The sequence below is a fragment of the Tachysurus vachellii genome, chromosome 17, assembly GCF_030014155.1.
Source record: "Tachysurus vachellii isolate PV-2020 chromosome 17, HZAU_Pvac_v1, whole genome shotgun sequence".
Classification (NCBI taxonomy): domain Eukaryota; kingdom Metazoa; phylum Chordata; class Actinopteri; order Siluriformes; family Bagridae; genus Tachysurus; species Tachysurus vachellii.
The window spans coordinates 2203612-2220000 of NC_083476.1; the positions used below are offsets into that span (position 1 = coordinate 2203612).

The following is a 16389-nucleotide window of genomic DNA, read 5'->3' on the forward strand; positions in this document are numbered from 1 at the left end:
CAATCCCCCTACATAATATTACACAATATTTTTATTTACACTTCCCACAGCCTCAGCCTTGTCTTGTGATGGATTAAGCCTATAAAAATATATAAACAATAACATGTTAATGATTATATTTATTAATGATTTATAGCCTTTAATATTGTTAGATTGCTCTTTGGGTAAGAAACTGACTAAAGTCAGTGAACCCAACCGTTAACATGCATCTTATAGTTTTAAATGTTCTCGTACTCACTTAAAGTCTGTCCTTCTATCCATTTCTATCCTTCCATCCATCCGTGTCCAAATAATGGTGAGACTGATCAGTGGAAACTGGAGAATTTCAGAAATAATTTACATGATTATGCAACATTCAAAAGGGGCACTATTAGAACTATTACTAATAGAACTATTGGATTTATGTTAGTTACGTTCATGAAAATAGAATAAAAATATGATCCTTACAGTTTGGAACTTCAAGGTCTTTGCTGCCTCTGCGGTTCCTGGTTCCACTGGCTTGTGGTTCTTGTACAGTGTTGTCCTTTTTTACACCACAGTCCTCCTTATTAACTTCACTCTCTCTTTGTTGTGCAGAATCCAGTAACCTTCCTGGGTTACACTCGTTTCTTCTGAAATCATCTAATTCTTTTATTAGTTTGGTTTCTCTTAGTTGAGTAGCTTCCAACTCCTTTTGTAGTTCATGCTCTCTCTTTTTAGAGGCATCTAGATCTTTTTTCAGTTCACTCTCACTCTTTTTAGAGGCATCCAACTCATTTTGCAGTTCACTCTCACTCTTTCTAGAGGCATCTAGATCTTTGTTCAGTTCACTCTCACTCTTTTTAGAGGCATCCAGCTTCTTTTGTAGTTCACTCTCACTCTTTTTAGAGGCATCCAACTCCTTTTGTAGTTCACTCTCACTCATTCTAGAGGCATCTAGATCTTTTTTCAGTTCACTCTCACTCTTTTTAGAGGCATCTAGATCTTTGTTCAGTTCACTCTCACTCTTTTTAGAGGCATCCAACTCCTTTTGTAGTTCACTCTCACTCTTTTTAGAGGCATCTAGATCTTTTTTCAGTTCACTCTCACTCTTTTTAGAGGCATCCAACTCCTTTTGTAGTTCACTCTCACTCTTTTTAGAGGCATCTAGATCTTTTTTCAGTTCACTCTCACTCTTTTTAGAGGCATCCAACTCCTTTTGTAGTTCACTCTCACTCATTCTAGAGGCATCTAGATCTTTTTTCAGTTCACTCTCACTCTTTTTAGAGGCATCTAGATCTTTGTTCAGTTCACTCTCACTCTTTTTAGAGGCATCCAACCACTTTTGTAGTTCACTCTCACTCTTTTTAGAGGCATCCAACTTCTTTTGTAGTTCACTCTCACTCTTTTTAGAGGCATCCAACTTCTTTTGTAGTTCACTCTCACTCTTTTAACAAGTGCTGCACTGAAGTGCCGTTTAAGCATGTAGCAGTGTAACATACCTAGTTCAGTTTCCTCTGTTTGTCCTGCAAATAAAATGATGATATGTGGTGTTAACTCTGTATTTTTGCACACACTATATTTATATAAGTTAATAAATGTTTTACTGACATATCTTAGCATCATTTGTATGTTTATAATTACATCAGATTAAATTGTTTGGGGTTTGCATTCTAACATCTTGTCCCTCTGCCAATTGTTGCAGTGGATGACTTGAGGCATCGTAGTACAGCTTCTGGGTCATTATGATACGGAGCTGAGCAGTGATTTGCTGGGCATGTTTAGGGGCTGACTCCAATAAACTAGAATTAACAGGAATGGCTGACCGTGTCTGTCGTGACAGCAGCCGTTGTGCAGGGGAACCCAACATTGGGTCTCAAGGAATGTTTCTCAGATTTTGAGAGGAGTTTGAGAAATACATCTATCCCATCTCTGTGAGATTTCTCCATCAGCTGTTTGGCACTGTGGACTGCTCTCTCTGCCAGGCCATTTGATTGTGGGAACTCTGGAATACTGATGGCATGTATAAAGTCCCACTGTTTGGTAAAGTCTCTGAATCGCTCACTTGTGTACTGTCTAGCATTATCAGAAATGAGTGTGTGAGGTGTGCCATGCACAGAGAAATGTCTCTTTAAATTTCTCTTCAATTACAGCTGATGATGTAATGTCATGGAGAAGGTCAATCTCATTCCAACCCGAGTATGAATCCACAAGCACCAGGTAGTTTTGTCCATGCCACTCAAACATATCTGTTGCCACAGTAGACCAAGGCAAGTCTGGAACAGGGTATGGCTTTAATGGTTCTTTCGGTTGATGTGGCTTTGTGCTGTTGCAGACTGAGCATGTTAGGAGTTCTGCAGAGATATCAGCTGTCATTGTTGGCAAGAAAAGTATTCCTCTAGCTCTGTGCTTAGTAGCATCCAGACCAGGATGACCTCTGTGGACTATACAGATGTATTCTCTCTGTAATGAGCAGAGGTGGGAATAAGTCACACGTGCAATGTCAAGTCAAAGTCAAGTCGAGTCTTTTTTTAATAATTGTCAAGCAAGTCTCAAGTCTCAAATTTGCGACTTAAGTCTGACTCGAGACAAGTCATATGACTCGAGTCCCCATCTCTGGTAATGAGCGAGGAATAACTGTTTTGTGGCCCTTCATTACTATTCCGTCTTCCACAGCAAGCTCATCTCTGTAAGGAAAGTATGGACGCACAGCAGGGCACAAGCTATGCTCTTTAGTTGACCAACCTCGTCAAATCACAGTGCTGAGATCCTGTAGCACCTTATCCTCTGTCGTATGCTTTCTGAGTTCATCCATTCGGGCAGACATGACCTTAAATGTGTCATTTTCGATATCTGAAGGGACTTCTGCATTTGGAGCTCGAGAAAGGGTGTCCGCGAGATACATGTGCTTTACCCTTCCTGTACACCAGAGTGATGTCGTAGCACTGTAAAATGAGAAACATTCTTTGTAGTTGTTATGAATGAAGCACCTGCCTCGTCTCCTGACCGCCACCAGAGGGAACCTTCACCCGAGTTCTAACGACTCCCGAACTACACCTCGCACAAGCCACCGCTCCTGTCATTACTGCACCACCAGCTGATCCCAATCACAGGCGTCCTATAAAACAGGAACTTGAACTTCCCTTCTCTGCGAAGTCTCGATTTGCCTCTGCTATCGGTCTGAGCGTTTGTCTGTCGGTGTATTCATGGTTTTGACTCTGTTTTTGTTTTTGCTCTACTTGGTGATTGTCTGCCGCCTGCCCCGACCTTCTGCCTGTATTACCGTTTCTGATTTCTGCCTCACCTTTTATATTGTGTTTGCCGATTCTGACCTATGCCTGTCTGTACCTCGAGCTTGTATTAAAAGCGTGCACATGGATCCTCAGTCTCACGACCTGTCATTACAGTAGTCTTGCAGGGGCTGTGTGGATTGGTTTCTTTAGAATGGTCACCAGGGGTTATAAAATAGCGCATTTTACAACTGACATTTTCAATTGTCTCAAAGCAGCTTTACAGAACATAAACACAGAAGCAGGTGGAGAGAAATTAGCATTGCTGCTGTTCATAATATAAAACAGCACTAGATGATAATGTGTATTTTATCAGATCTACTGGAGCACAAGGTTATGGGATGTATTATGTGTAGGTCTGGATAAAGAAATGTCTTTAACCTACTGTACATTTAAACTGGGAGAATGTGTCTGAGCTCTAAACAGTGTCAGGAAGGCATGACAGAATGACAGACTGGTTTAGAAATATGGAATAAATCTACTACTGTATGTACAACAGATAATAATATTGAACAATTAGCTACACAGGCTAATGCTTAGGAACCCCATCAGAACTAAAATATGGTGGAGGTAGCAAGAGTCATCCAAGGCTGGTTCTCAGACTAATGGAATCTTTACTTAGTCACTGACATAAGGTGTCATAATCATGAAACATTTTATGAAAAAATATCCAAGCATGTGTGTTGGACAGATGAATGTAAAACTGAGTTATTCGGAGTCCATTACAAATACACCAAATACAGCATTTCAGCCAAAGAGCCTATTAAACATGGAGGTGGACGTGTTCTGGTTTGGAGATGTTTTGATCCAAAGGACCTGGTAATCGAGGAACATGTGAGAAAAAAATCTTTTAAAAATGAAGCTGAAGCTTAACTGGACCTTGAAACATGATCATCTAACTGTAGACTTGAAACAAACAGAAGTAGAGAAAACGTTCTGCTTTTACATTTATTCCCTCAATACCATAATGTGTCTCTTATGCATTCCATTTATCCTGTGGGACCTGTGTACTGTGCATCAAGCCTTATTGTCAATAAGAATAAATGAGAGCAAAGGGATTAAGTTGTTCCATGTTTTAACCAGACACACCACCAAGTTCTACATGTCCACTGAACCTTGGATACTTTTAACATCTGTTATCCAACAAAATATATAAAAATAAACAAAATTGATTTCTATGCAGAAAAAAATACACCTGGCTCAGGACGTGAAATATCTTCATTTTTTAATTTGTACTTTTAAGTATTGCATACTGGATATGTAACCAAATATTTAGTGTACTTTCTTATCTGTTCCAATACATTTCTGTTTTTTTATCACATCAGGACGTAAATTTCAGGAAATGAAGGTAAAGTTCCCCTCCTTGAACCGCCACCTTATTGTGGTGGAGGGGTTTGAGTGCCTGAATGATCCTAGGAGCTATGTTGTCTGGGGCCTTTTGCCCCTGGTAGGGTCTCCCAAGGCAAACAGGTCCTGCGTGACGGGCCAGACAAAGAGCGGTTCAAAAACCCTTATGAAGAAAGTTAAAACAAGGTCCGTGACGTCGCCCGGTATGGCGCAACCGGGGCCCCACCCTGGAGCCAGGCCCGGGGTTGGGGCTCGCATGCGAGCGCCTGGTGGCCGGGTCTTACCCCATGGGGCCCGGCCGGGCTTAGCCCGAAGGAGTGACGTGGGGCCGATCTCCTGTGGGCCCACCACCTGCAGGAGAAACCGTAAGGGGCTGGTGCATTGTGGATTGGGTGGCAGTCGAAGGTGGGAGCCTCAGCGACCCAATCCCCAGACACGGAATCTGGCTCTAGGGACATGGAATGTCACCTCGCTGGGGGGGAAGGAGCCTGAGCTGGTGCGGGAGGTTGAGAGATACCGACTAGATATAGTTGGGCTCGCCTCCACGCACGGCTTGGGCTCTGGAACCCAACTCCTCGAGAGAGGCTGGGCCCTCTACTACTCTGGAGTTGCCCGCGGTGAGAGGCGGCGGGCTGGTGTGGGCTTGCTCATAGCCCCCCAGCTCAGCAGCCATGTGTTGGAGTTTACCCCAGTGAACGAGAGGGTCGTTTCCCTGCGCCTTCGGGTCGGGGAGAGGCCTCTCACTGTTATTTGTGCTTACGGGCCAAATGGCAGTGTAGAGTACCCGATCTTCTTGGCGTCTCTGGGAGGGGTGCTGGAAAGTGCTCCGACCGGGGACTCCGTCGTTCTACTGGGGGACTTCAACGCTCACGTGGGCAGTGACAGTGACACTTGGAGGGGCGTGATTGGGAGGAACGGCCCCCCTGACCTGAACCCGAGTGGTGTTCTGTTATTGGACTTCTGTGCTAGTCACAGTTTGTCCATAACGAACACCATGTTCAAGCATAAGGGTGTCCATCAGTACACATGGCATCAGGACACCCTAGGTCGGAAGTCGATGATCGACTTTGTGGTTGTTTCATCTGACCTCCGGCCATATGTCTTGGACACTCGGGTAAAGAGAGGGGCGGAGCTGTCAACTGATCACCACCTGGTGGTGAGTTGGATCCGATGGCCAGGGAGGAAGTTGGACAGACTTGGCAGACCCAAACGTACTGTGAGGGTCCGCTGGGAACGTTTGGCAGAGTCTCCGGTCAGAGAGATCTTCAACTCCCACCTCCGGCAGAGCTTCAACCAGATCCCGAGGGAGGTTGGAGACATTGAGTCTGAGTGGACCATGTTCTCCACCTCCATTGTCGACGCGGCCGCGCGGAGCTGTGGCCGTAAGGTCTCCGGTGCCTGTCGTGGCGGCAATCCCCGAACCCGGTGGTGGACCCCGGAAGTAAGGGATGCCGTCAAGCTGAAGAAGGAGTCCTATCGAGCCTGGTTGGCTCGGGGGACTCCAGAGGCAGCTGATAGGTACCGGAGGGCCAAGCGAGCTTCAGCCCGGGTGGTTGCAGAGGCAAAAACTCGGGTCTGGGAGGAGTTCGGTGAGACCATGGAAAAGGACTATCGGTTGGCCTCGAAGAAATTCTGGCAAACCGTCCGGCGCCTCAGGAGGGGGAAGCAGTGCCCTGCTCACACTGTTTATAGTGGGAGTGGGAATCTGCTGACTTCGACTGGGGACATTCTCGGACGGTGGAAGGAGTACTTCGAGGATCTCCTCAACCCCACCGACATGTCTTCCACTGAGGAAGCAGAGGCAGAGGGCTCAGTTGAGGACTCGTCGATCCCCCAAGCTGAGGTCACTGAGGTGGTTGAGAAGCTCCTCAGTGGCAAGGCACCGGGGGTGGATGAGATCCGCCCTGAGTACCTCAAGTCTCTGGATGTTGTGGGACTGTCTTGGTTGACACGCCTCTGCAACATCGCGTGGCGTCTGGGGACAGTTCCTCTGGACTGGCAGACTGGGGTGGTGGTCCCTCTGTTTAAGAAAGGGGACCGGAGGGTGTGTTCCAACTATAGGGGGATCACACTCCTCAGCCTCCCCGGAAAAGTCTATGCCAGGATACTGGAGAGGAGAATCCGGCCGATAGTCGAACCTCGGATTCAGGAGGAACAATGCGGGTTTCGTCCCGGTCGTGGAACACTGGACCATCTCTATACCCTCACCAGGTTGCTGGAGGGTTCATGGGAGTTTGCCCAACCAGTCCACATGTGCTTTGTGGATCTGGAGAAGGCATTCGACCGTGTCCCTCGTGGTGATCTGTGGGGGGTGCTCTGGGAGTATGGGGTCCGGGGCCCTCTGCTAAGGGCTGTCCGGTCCCTATATGACCGGAGCAGGAGTTTGGTTCGCATTGCCGGCAGTAAGTCAGACTTGTTCCCGGTGCATGTTGGACTCCGGCAGGGCTGCCCTTTGTCACCGGTTCTGTTCATTATTTATATGGACAGGATTTCTAGGCGCAGCCGGGGGCCGGGGGGAGTCCAGTTTGGGGACCACGGGATTTCGTCTCTGCTTTTTGCAGATGATGTTGTCCTGTTGGCTTCTTCAAATCAGGACCTTCAGAGTGCACTGGGACGGTTTGCAGCTGAGTGTGAAGCGGCGGTGATGAGTATCAGCACCTCCAAGTCCGAGGCCTTGGTTCTCAGCCGGAAAAGGGTGGCTTGCCCCCTTCAGGTTGGTGGAGAGCCCCTGCCTCAAGTGGAAGAGTTTAAGTATCTTGGGGTCTTGTTCACGAGTAAGGGAAGGATGGAGCGGGAGATCGACAGGCGGATCGGTGTATCTTCTGCAGTGATGCGGTCGATATACCGGTCTGTTGTGGTGAAGAAAGAGCTGAGCCGCAAGGCAAAGCTCTCTATTTACCAGTCGATCTACGTTCCTACCCTCACCTATGGTCATGAGCTTTGGGTCATGACCGAAAGGACAAGATCCCGGATACAGGCGGCCGAAATGAGTTTCCTCCGCAGGGTGGCTGGGCGCTCCCTTAGAGATAGGGTGAGGAGCTCAGTCACTCGGGAGGAGCTCAGAGTAGAGCCGCTGCTCCTCCACATCGAGAGGGGTCAGCTGAGGTGGCTCGGGCATCTGTTCCGGATGCCTCCTGGACGCCTCCCTGGGATGGTGTTCCGGGCATGTCCAACTGGGAGGAGGCCCCGGGGAAGACCTAGGACACGCTGGAGGGACTATGTCTCTCGGCTGGCCTGGGAACGCCTCGGTATTCCCCCGGAGGAGCTGGAGGAAGTGTCTGGGGAGAGGGAAGTCTGGGTGTCCCTGCTTAGACTGCTGCCCCCGCGACCCGGCCCCGGATAAGCGGTAGAAGATGGATGGATGGATGGATGGAAGGTAAAGTTCTTCTCATTTTCTCTCTCTTTTTTTTTTTATGTGCTGAAATACACTACATGATTAATTATCGTCAACACTCATTCAAGCAGTTAGAAGTGCTTTTCCACTTAAATCAACTTTATTTTCAATACGCTTCGAGGACCAGATGTGGTTTAAATCACGTTTGTCTTTTTGGAGAAATGAGCTGTAAGCAAGTTCCTAAGTTTTTTTTTTACTCATGACTTTGAAACAATTTGAAACTAACTGGGAAGCAGATTGTAAAAAATGTCAGACAAGGAGGGGCGTACATTAAAAAATAGTCACAAACAAGTCAGTCATTTTACAACATTTTACACATTTGTTAAATCTTAACATTTTAAAGGCCATGAGACAAAATTCCACACTAGGAATGTTAGTGGATCTCTTCTCTCTTCTACTGTATATAAATATCTTATTGTCATTTAATCTACTATATTAATGAAAAAAGTCTGAAATCTTCTTCTTTTTAGGAAGCCAATGTGACGATTCTCTTGGCTTTGTTTTTTTTTTTTTTTGTGCCACATGTTCCTAATTCCCTATAAACATCATAAATGACTGACACATGACTGTAACCTAAAGTGAGACAGATATATGTGTATATATATATATATATATATATATGGAGAGAGAGATGGGGAGAGAGAGAGAAAGAGAGAGAGATGGAAAGAGAGAGAGAGAGAGAAAGGGAGAAAGAGAGAGAACAAAAGAGAGAGAGAGAGAGAGAGAGAGAGAGAGAGAGAGAGAAGGTTGACATATAAAATACATAATGGTACATTTCTTAACCTACAGTAAATAATTGAATTCTTTTCCATTCCCACTAAATACAGTTTGTTTTCAGATAAAAATTCTGAAAAAAGCAATTCATGTCATGTTTGTCTTCACATTTCATTTTATTGTGCAGCTTTTCACTCTCACTGAATCAGAGGCATTTTCACATGATGTACATTTACTGTGAGAACTAATGAGGCTCTATTAAGTGTTCTGACCTTTAATAAAGACTACATTTTTTCTTTGGTAAAAATCTCCTGTCACACTTTCACTGTGCCTCTTTAGAAAAGACTTTCTTTGTGTGTGTAACCAGTCAGGAAATCATCAGCCTTCTCTGGTGATGGATCATTCTGTTGAAGAGATGGAATATATTTTAAAAAATAACACAAACCTTAACAATTATGGGAGGGTTTAAATTAAAGGGGTATTAATAGAACTATTGGATTTATGTTAGTTCATGAAAATAGAATAAAAATATGATCCTTACAGTTTGGAACATCAAGGTCTTTGCTGCCTCTGCGGTTCCTGGTTCCACTGGCTTGTGGTTCTAGTTCATTGTTGTCCTCCTTACTATCTTCACTCTCTCTTTGTTGTGCATAATCCAGTAACCTTCCTGGGTTACACTCGTTTCTTCTGAAATCATCTAATTCTTTCATTAGTTTGGTTTCTCTTAGTTGGGTAGCTTCCAACTCCTTTTGTAGTTCACTCTCACTCTTATTAGAGGCTTCCAGCTCCTTTTGTAGTTCATGCTCTCTTTTTTTAGAGGCATCCAACTTTTTTTTCAGTTCACTCACACTCTTTTTAGAGGCATCCAACTTCTTTTGTAGTTCATTCTCACTCTTAATAGACACATCCAGCTCCTTTTGTAGTTCACTCTCACTCTTAATAGACACATCCAGCTCCTTTTGTAGTTTCCTATCACTCTTTTTAGAGGCATCCAGATCTTTTTTGAGTTCCCTCTCTCTCTTTTTAGAGGCATCCAACTCCTTTTGTAGTTCACTCTCACTCTTTTTAGAGGCATCCAACTTCTTTTGTAGTTCACTCACACTCTTTTTAGAGGCATCCAACATCTTTTGTAGTTCACTCTCACTCTTTTTAGAGGCATCCAATTCCTTTTGTAGTTCACTCTCGCTCTTTTTAGAGGCATCCAACATCTTTTGTAGTTCACTCTCACTCTTTTTAGAGGCATCCAATTCCTTTTGAAGTTTCCTCTCACTCTTTTCAGAGGTATTCAGCTCCTTTTGTAGTTCACTCTCACTCTTTTTAGAGACATCCAACTCCTTTTGTAATTCACTCTTAGAAGGATCCAAGTCCCAGTACTTCCTTAGTTTACTGCACTCAGTTTCATAATCTTTCATTTGCTTTCTTAGTTTATTTTCTCTTTGTTGGCTAGTGTTCAGTTCCATTCTTAGTTGATCTTCTCTCACTTTTGAGGCATCCAACTCCTTTTGTAGTTCACTCCCACTCTTTTTAGAGGCATCCAACTCCTTTTGTAGTTCACTCCCACTCTTTTTAGAGGCATCCAACTCCTTTTGTAGTTCACTCTCTCTTATTTGTAAAACTTCACAATTCTTTCTTAGTTCATAGTTGCTGGATTTGGAAGCACCCAACTCCTTTTGTAGATCACTCTCACTCTTTTTAGAGACATCCAACTTCTTTTGTAGTTCACGCTCACTCTTTTTAGAGACATCCAACTTCTTTTGTAGTTCACTCTCACTCTTTCTAAGTTCTCCAATAAGGTTGTCTTTCTCATCCTGGCATTTAGCCAGAAATTCATTCATTTTTAAAATTCTTCTCTTTTCCCATAATTCAAATTCAGTTTCCATAAATTCTTCATACTCCGGTGGAATAAAGAACTTCCTTTTTTTGTCATCAATCATTCTTAAAACTTTACTGAAAAGTTCCTGAACACTGCTATCAGTGTCCTCTAGAACATGATGCCTCTGACCACATCTCTTGACACACTTCATTGAGACAGGATCTGAACACTTTTGTCCAGAACCTTTAATGAGCAGCACCATGCTGTAGTCTAAAACCTCTTTCCCAAACACTGAAGCGACTGCTTTTAAAAGGTAATGTTCTTTTCTATTGTCACGTCCATCTCTGATCACTAATAGAAATGCATTAGGCCCAGGGAACGCCATTGACACACATTTCTTAATGTCCTTTTTAATACTTTTGATTCCTCTGGAAAGAAATATATATGATCTCAAATGCTCCAACCAAGTAGGAGGACTGACGGCCACAGTTACATGTCTTCCGTGGACACGGTTCTCCTGCAGCTCCCAATCATCCAGCTCAGTTCTTTGTTGGTTCTGCTGATTCCTGAATATGATCCTGCACACATCCTTATTAGCATCGACATCACCTCCCAGCAGTATAAATCTACACTCTTCATCAGGGTTTGCTGAATGTGTGAATTTGGATGAAGATGCTTGATCTGAGGTACACAATGAATAAAGTACACTAATTTATAAGAGCAAAACAGTACAGAATGACCAAAGAATAGAAAAACAAGAAAATATTTTAAGTAGTTTGTCATAATGAAAATTCAGTAAAACATGAGGTTAAGCTTGACATACATAACACAACATACATATTGCATAACACAACATGCTCTACAATTTCATTCAGGGACATTAACTGAAACATTCTGCCTTCTTACTTATAGCTCTATGCCAGTAATGATTGGCACTGAACCCCTGACAAACCCCTACGGTGGCAATTTTTCTCAAATGAACCCAAATGGTATTTGTTGTGGTGCAACAGTTTATTGTATGAGTTGTATTAGACTTTTTATAGCTTATAATGAGTAAATAACCCTTTCTACCCTTTCCATCTCTACTATGCTACATGTATAGAGTACCACAGAGGAGACTGAGAATAATGTCCTTATATTCGTATATAAATATTATCATGCCTCTTGCAGTGGTGAAAGACTGAAGCTATAACCTGTATCATCACCAGACAAACCAGCAGTCTGACATGTAACACTGATCTGACACAAAAACTAAAGTGTTTACTTACAGACGTTGGTTCCGTATTGAAAAGCTAAAAACCAAACAAAACCACAACACAAAAACTTTGTTATTTGTGTAAACACCTGAAAAAGTCACATTTTATTTAAATAATTAAAATATGATATAAATATCAATATCATGGGTTTCTTCACTGTAGCCTCATCCATTAATTTATTAAACCACATTAAAAAGGTCACTTACAGGTTTCATCTTCTTCACCTCGTCCTGTGAATCAAGATAAATGATTTTATTACAACAAACACTGCTGACTAAGAGAAACTCGTTTAAAACATGTCTGACAGAATACAAGCACCATGAGTTTTTCCATGTGTCTTTATCATGGTTTTGCTCCCGTCTCCTCCCCTGTCCTGTCACTGGGTCGCTCCTCTACTGTGTTCACCTTTACTGTGTTTAGTTCTGATTGGTTTGTCTACAAAGTATTGTGTCTGAATTGTGTATTTATGTTTTTTTTTTTTTTTTATGTGTTGTATTTTTTTTATGTCTCTTTCCCCATATAGATCTGTTATTGATTATGGATTAGACCTGATGGTGATTCTGTTCCTAACAAACCACATTAACATTAAACTGTTATTTTAGTTGCTCTATATGATTATCAAGTGATATTATATTGATAATTATAATCCAAAAATAAACACAATTACTTACCAAGCAGTGTTTCTGTTTAAATAAAGATGAACAGGAGAAAAAGAAGCATTAATCTAGGTTTATAAAGTAAATCTACATGGAATCATCTCATTTCAAACAGCTTTTATTTTCCTTCAAGTTCTGCATATTAACAAGAGCTTTGATTCTACATTTCAAATCCTTAAATAATGTAAAAATAAATACTGAATAAATAATTAAAATAAAGTATTTAAAGAAGGAATTTCAGTTTTGTTCTAGTCCTGTAGTAAAGAGTAAAAGTTTGAATAATTAACAAGTGCTGCACTGAAATGCAATGTCAAACCGAACAAAGCAGCGTTTAAGCATGTAGCAGTGTAACATACCTATTTCAGTTTCCTCTGTTTGTCCTGTAAATAAAACAGATAATATGTGGTGTTAACTCTGTATTTTTGTGTACACTATATTTAACATTATATAGAAGAGAGTGGGGAAAACATGACATTGGGTACTGGGTGTAAAATAAAATGCCACCAAGTTTTCACCTGAGAATTCATTTGTTTGTTTAGAAGCATTTTAATAATTTATTTCTAAGTTAATAAATGTTTTACTGACGTATCATATATGTTTTTAATTACATCAGATTAAAAAAAAATGAACCCTATGTACTTTTACACAAACTACAGAAAAACAGTGTTGTGTGTTACTTTCTCCCCTACTGCCTGAGGGCCATCGCCCAAAGGCAAACATTTAAAGCTTCATTTCTTACCTCTCATCTTCCTTCTCCGCAGCATTGCTTCTGTTGAAGAAATCCTAACCTTTTTAACAAACAAAAGGCCAAACTGCCAATATCAATTCATTAATGTCCCACAGACAATAAAATGTCGACGCAGAAGTAAAATCTTAGAATATATATATATTATACTTCCTTGTTTTATTTTTCACACCTGCATGGTATGAGGGGCTTGTTAAAACATGCCTTTTTTCCAAAGTCGTTTTATTGGTAGTGTACAGTGGCAAGAAAAAGTATGTGAACCTTTTGGAATTTCATGGTTTTCTGAATAAATTTGTCATAAAATGTGATCTGATCAAGGGCATTGATAAAGACAGGATGTTTCTCAGCTTGGCAATATTTCTAAGGTGTTTTTGTAATATGGGCGATATGATTTTAAAGGGGGTCACGGTGGCTTAGTGGTTAGCATTTTCACCTCACACCTCCAGGGTTGGGCGTTCGATTCCCGCCTCTGCCTTGTGTGTGGAGTTTGCATGTTCTCCCCGTGCCTCTGGGGTTTCCTCCGGGTACTCCGGTTTTCTTCCCCAGTCAAAGACATGCATGGAAGGTTGATTGGCATTATTTCTGTCTTATCGGAGTTTAACAACAGAAAATTACAGCTCATCCAATATTTTATCTCTTTAAACGCACTCAGTTAATTTGGACAATTTAGCTATTTCATCTGGTTTTGATGAAATATATAACTGTGTATCGTCAGCATAACAGTGGAAACTAATCCCATGTCATCTAATAATGTTCCCTAATGGAAGCATGTATATCGAGAAAAGCAGAGGTCCTAGGACTGATCCTTTTGGGACCCCATAATTAACTGGTAATAAACTGGAGGATTCACCATTTAATTCTACAGAATGGTATCGATCAGACAGGTAGGAGCTAAACCAACTTAAAGCTTGTCCATGAATACCTGTGTAATGTTGTAAGCGATCTAGGAGAATGTTGTAATCTATAGTGTCGAATGCAGCAGCACTAAGGTCAAGTAGAACTAATAGTGACATACAGTCTTGGTCCGAAGCTAAGAAGCTAAGATGCCAGAACATTTGAAATGATCTCATTTAGGGGACAAAAGTGTAAAATGAACGTGTAAACATTTATCTGTGTTCTATTGTGAATAAAATCTTGTAGTTTTCTTTTCATTTCAATGTAAATAACTTTCCAACAGTTCCAACGCCTACTCACGATCACGTGACGTGATCGAGACGTCGTCTGACGCCTGACGTTATCACGGTGGGCGTGTCCACGGCGCTGTTGACTCACGGAAGCCATTATTGAGGGTGGGTTTCATCAGTTAGTTCTGATGACGGACACGGACACGGACTGTGGAGCGGTTTAACACATGAAGGTAGGATGTTTTTACCTCTCACTGTATCTTAAATCAGACACTTTGTGTTGTTAATGACGTCATTTTTACCGAGTCCAGTCTTTTGACCTTGGCTAAATTCGACACCGGAACTGGAGTAGCTAGTTAGCTAACTAGCTAACGTGTTAGCATCGGATGTGTTTTTCCTACCCGTATTCCGCATTTCTAATCCGATTGGCTGCGAAAATTCTGTTGCGTCCAATTCTCGAATCGAATGATTCGAAGTCGCAACGTCCGACCAATCGGCGGCGGGTTTGTTGGATTACGGGTGAGGAATTGTTAGCTGTCTCGGTTTGACATAAATATATAAAATATTACCGATCTTAGACGCTGTTTAGGACATTTTACACGTTATTTACTCAAGTGTTCATTGTTTATATATTTATTTATTTATAACGCCTTCTGATAATGACAATGACACTGACAGTTTATTTATATAGCACAATTAATCACCTTATCTCAGTGAGTTACTGAATATCAACCCACTAGATCCTGGTTGGAAGATTGAAGGGATCTAGTGGGTTGATAGTCAGTAACTCACTGAGATGGGGGGGGGGAGGCAAAACATTCAGAGATTTATAAACAAGGAGCAAAATTTTTAAAATCCACTCTAAAACAAACAGGCAACCAATGTAGTCCAGAGTAATGGAGAGGGTTGGAAAGAGGTAAAGAAGCGAGTGCAGGCAGTTTGGAGTGGGTGGAGAAAGGTGTCAGGAGTTCAGTGTGATAGGAAAATATCAGCGAGAATCAAGGGGAAGGTGTACAGGACAGTGGTGAGACCGGCCGTGCTGTATGGTTTAGAGACAGTGTCACTGAAGAAGAGACAGGAGTCAGAGCTTGAGGTAGCCGAGCTGAAGATGTTGAGGTTCTCTTTGGGAGTGACGAGATTGGACAGGATTAGGAACGAGTACATCAGAGGGACAGCTCATGTTGGACGTTTGGGGGACAAAGTTAGGGAGGCGAGATTAAGATGGTTTGGACATGTTCAGAGGAGGGAGAGTAAGTATATTGGTAGGAGAATGTTGGACATGGAGCTGCCAGGCAGGAGGCAAAGAGGAAGGTCAAAGAGGAGGTATATGGATGTAATTAATGAGGATATGAAGCTAGTGGGTGCAAGTGTTGAGGATGCAGAAGATAGGGATAGGTGGAGAGAGATGATTCACTGTGGCGACCCCTGAAGGGAAAAGCCGGAAGAAGAAGAAGAAGAAGATGCTCCCTCTTTTTTACCCCACACAAGAGTCGAGCCGCAGCATTTTGGACAAGCTGCAAGCGGGATAAAGCTGTCTGGCTGATCCCAAAATAAAGCCAGTTACAGTAGTCCAGCCTAGATGAAATAAACGTGAATTACTTTTTCAAAATCTTTAAAAGAAAGAAAAGGTTTAGCTTTAGAAAGCAGACGCAGCTGAAAAAAGCAAAATTTGACGACTGAATTTTTGTTCATCATCAAAAATGAAACCCAGATTTTTTTACCCATGATTTTAGGCACAAAGACATCCCTCCCAAATCTAGTTTCAGGGAAAATTCAGATGGACTAAAAACTATAATTTCAGTTTTCTTTTCATTGAAGATTAAAAAATTTAAGGAAAGGCAAGCCTTTACATCTGCCAAACATGCCGTAAGAGATTCAAGACCCACAGAATTTTGTTTGACAGGCAAATAAACCTGAGTCATCCACATAGCAGCGAAATGACAAACCGTGTTTTCTAAAAATTGAGCCAAGTGGGAGCATATAGAGAGAAAAAAGAGCAAAGGAGCCAAAAAATAGAACCCTGAGGAACCCCACATGTTCTAAACGCTCAGTGAGAACAACATGATCGATTGCATCACTGTAGCTGGTATAA

The 16389-nt window shown here is 42.3% G+C and overlaps 2 protein-coding genes across 3 annotated transcripts in view; one reads left to right on the forward strand and one right to left on the reverse strand.

Annotated features, from left to right (window-relative positions):
- LOC132860360 (uncharacterized) overlaps nt 1-12118 on the reverse strand; it is a 38322-nt gene extending 26204 nt beyond the window's left edge. The window contains exons 1-6 of the mRNA XM_060891547.1: nt 12091-12118; nt 11979-12002; nt 11785-11808; nt 9245-11197; nt 4030-4064; nt 448-1405 (exon numbers count right to left, since the gene is read on the reverse strand). Coding sequence (XP_060747530.1) covers nt 448-1405; nt 4030-4064; nt 9245-11197; nt 11785-11808; nt 11979-12002; nt 12091-12118 — 3022 coding nt within the window. The remainder of the gene's footprint in view (nt 1-447; nt 1406-4029; nt 4065-9244; nt 11198-11784; nt 11809-11978; nt 12003-12090) is intronic.
- Nucleotides 12119-14413: 2295 nt separating this feature from the next.
- hmgcrb (3-hydroxy-3-methylglutaryl-CoA reductase b) overlaps nt 14414-16389 on the forward strand; it is an 11547-nt gene continuing 9571 nt past the window's right edge. For both annotated transcript variants that reach the window (XM_060890872.1, XM_060890873.1), the window contains exon 1: nt 14414-14530. The gene's annotated coding sequence lies outside the window, so the exon portion shown is untranslated. The remainder of the gene's footprint in view (nt 14531-16389) is intronic.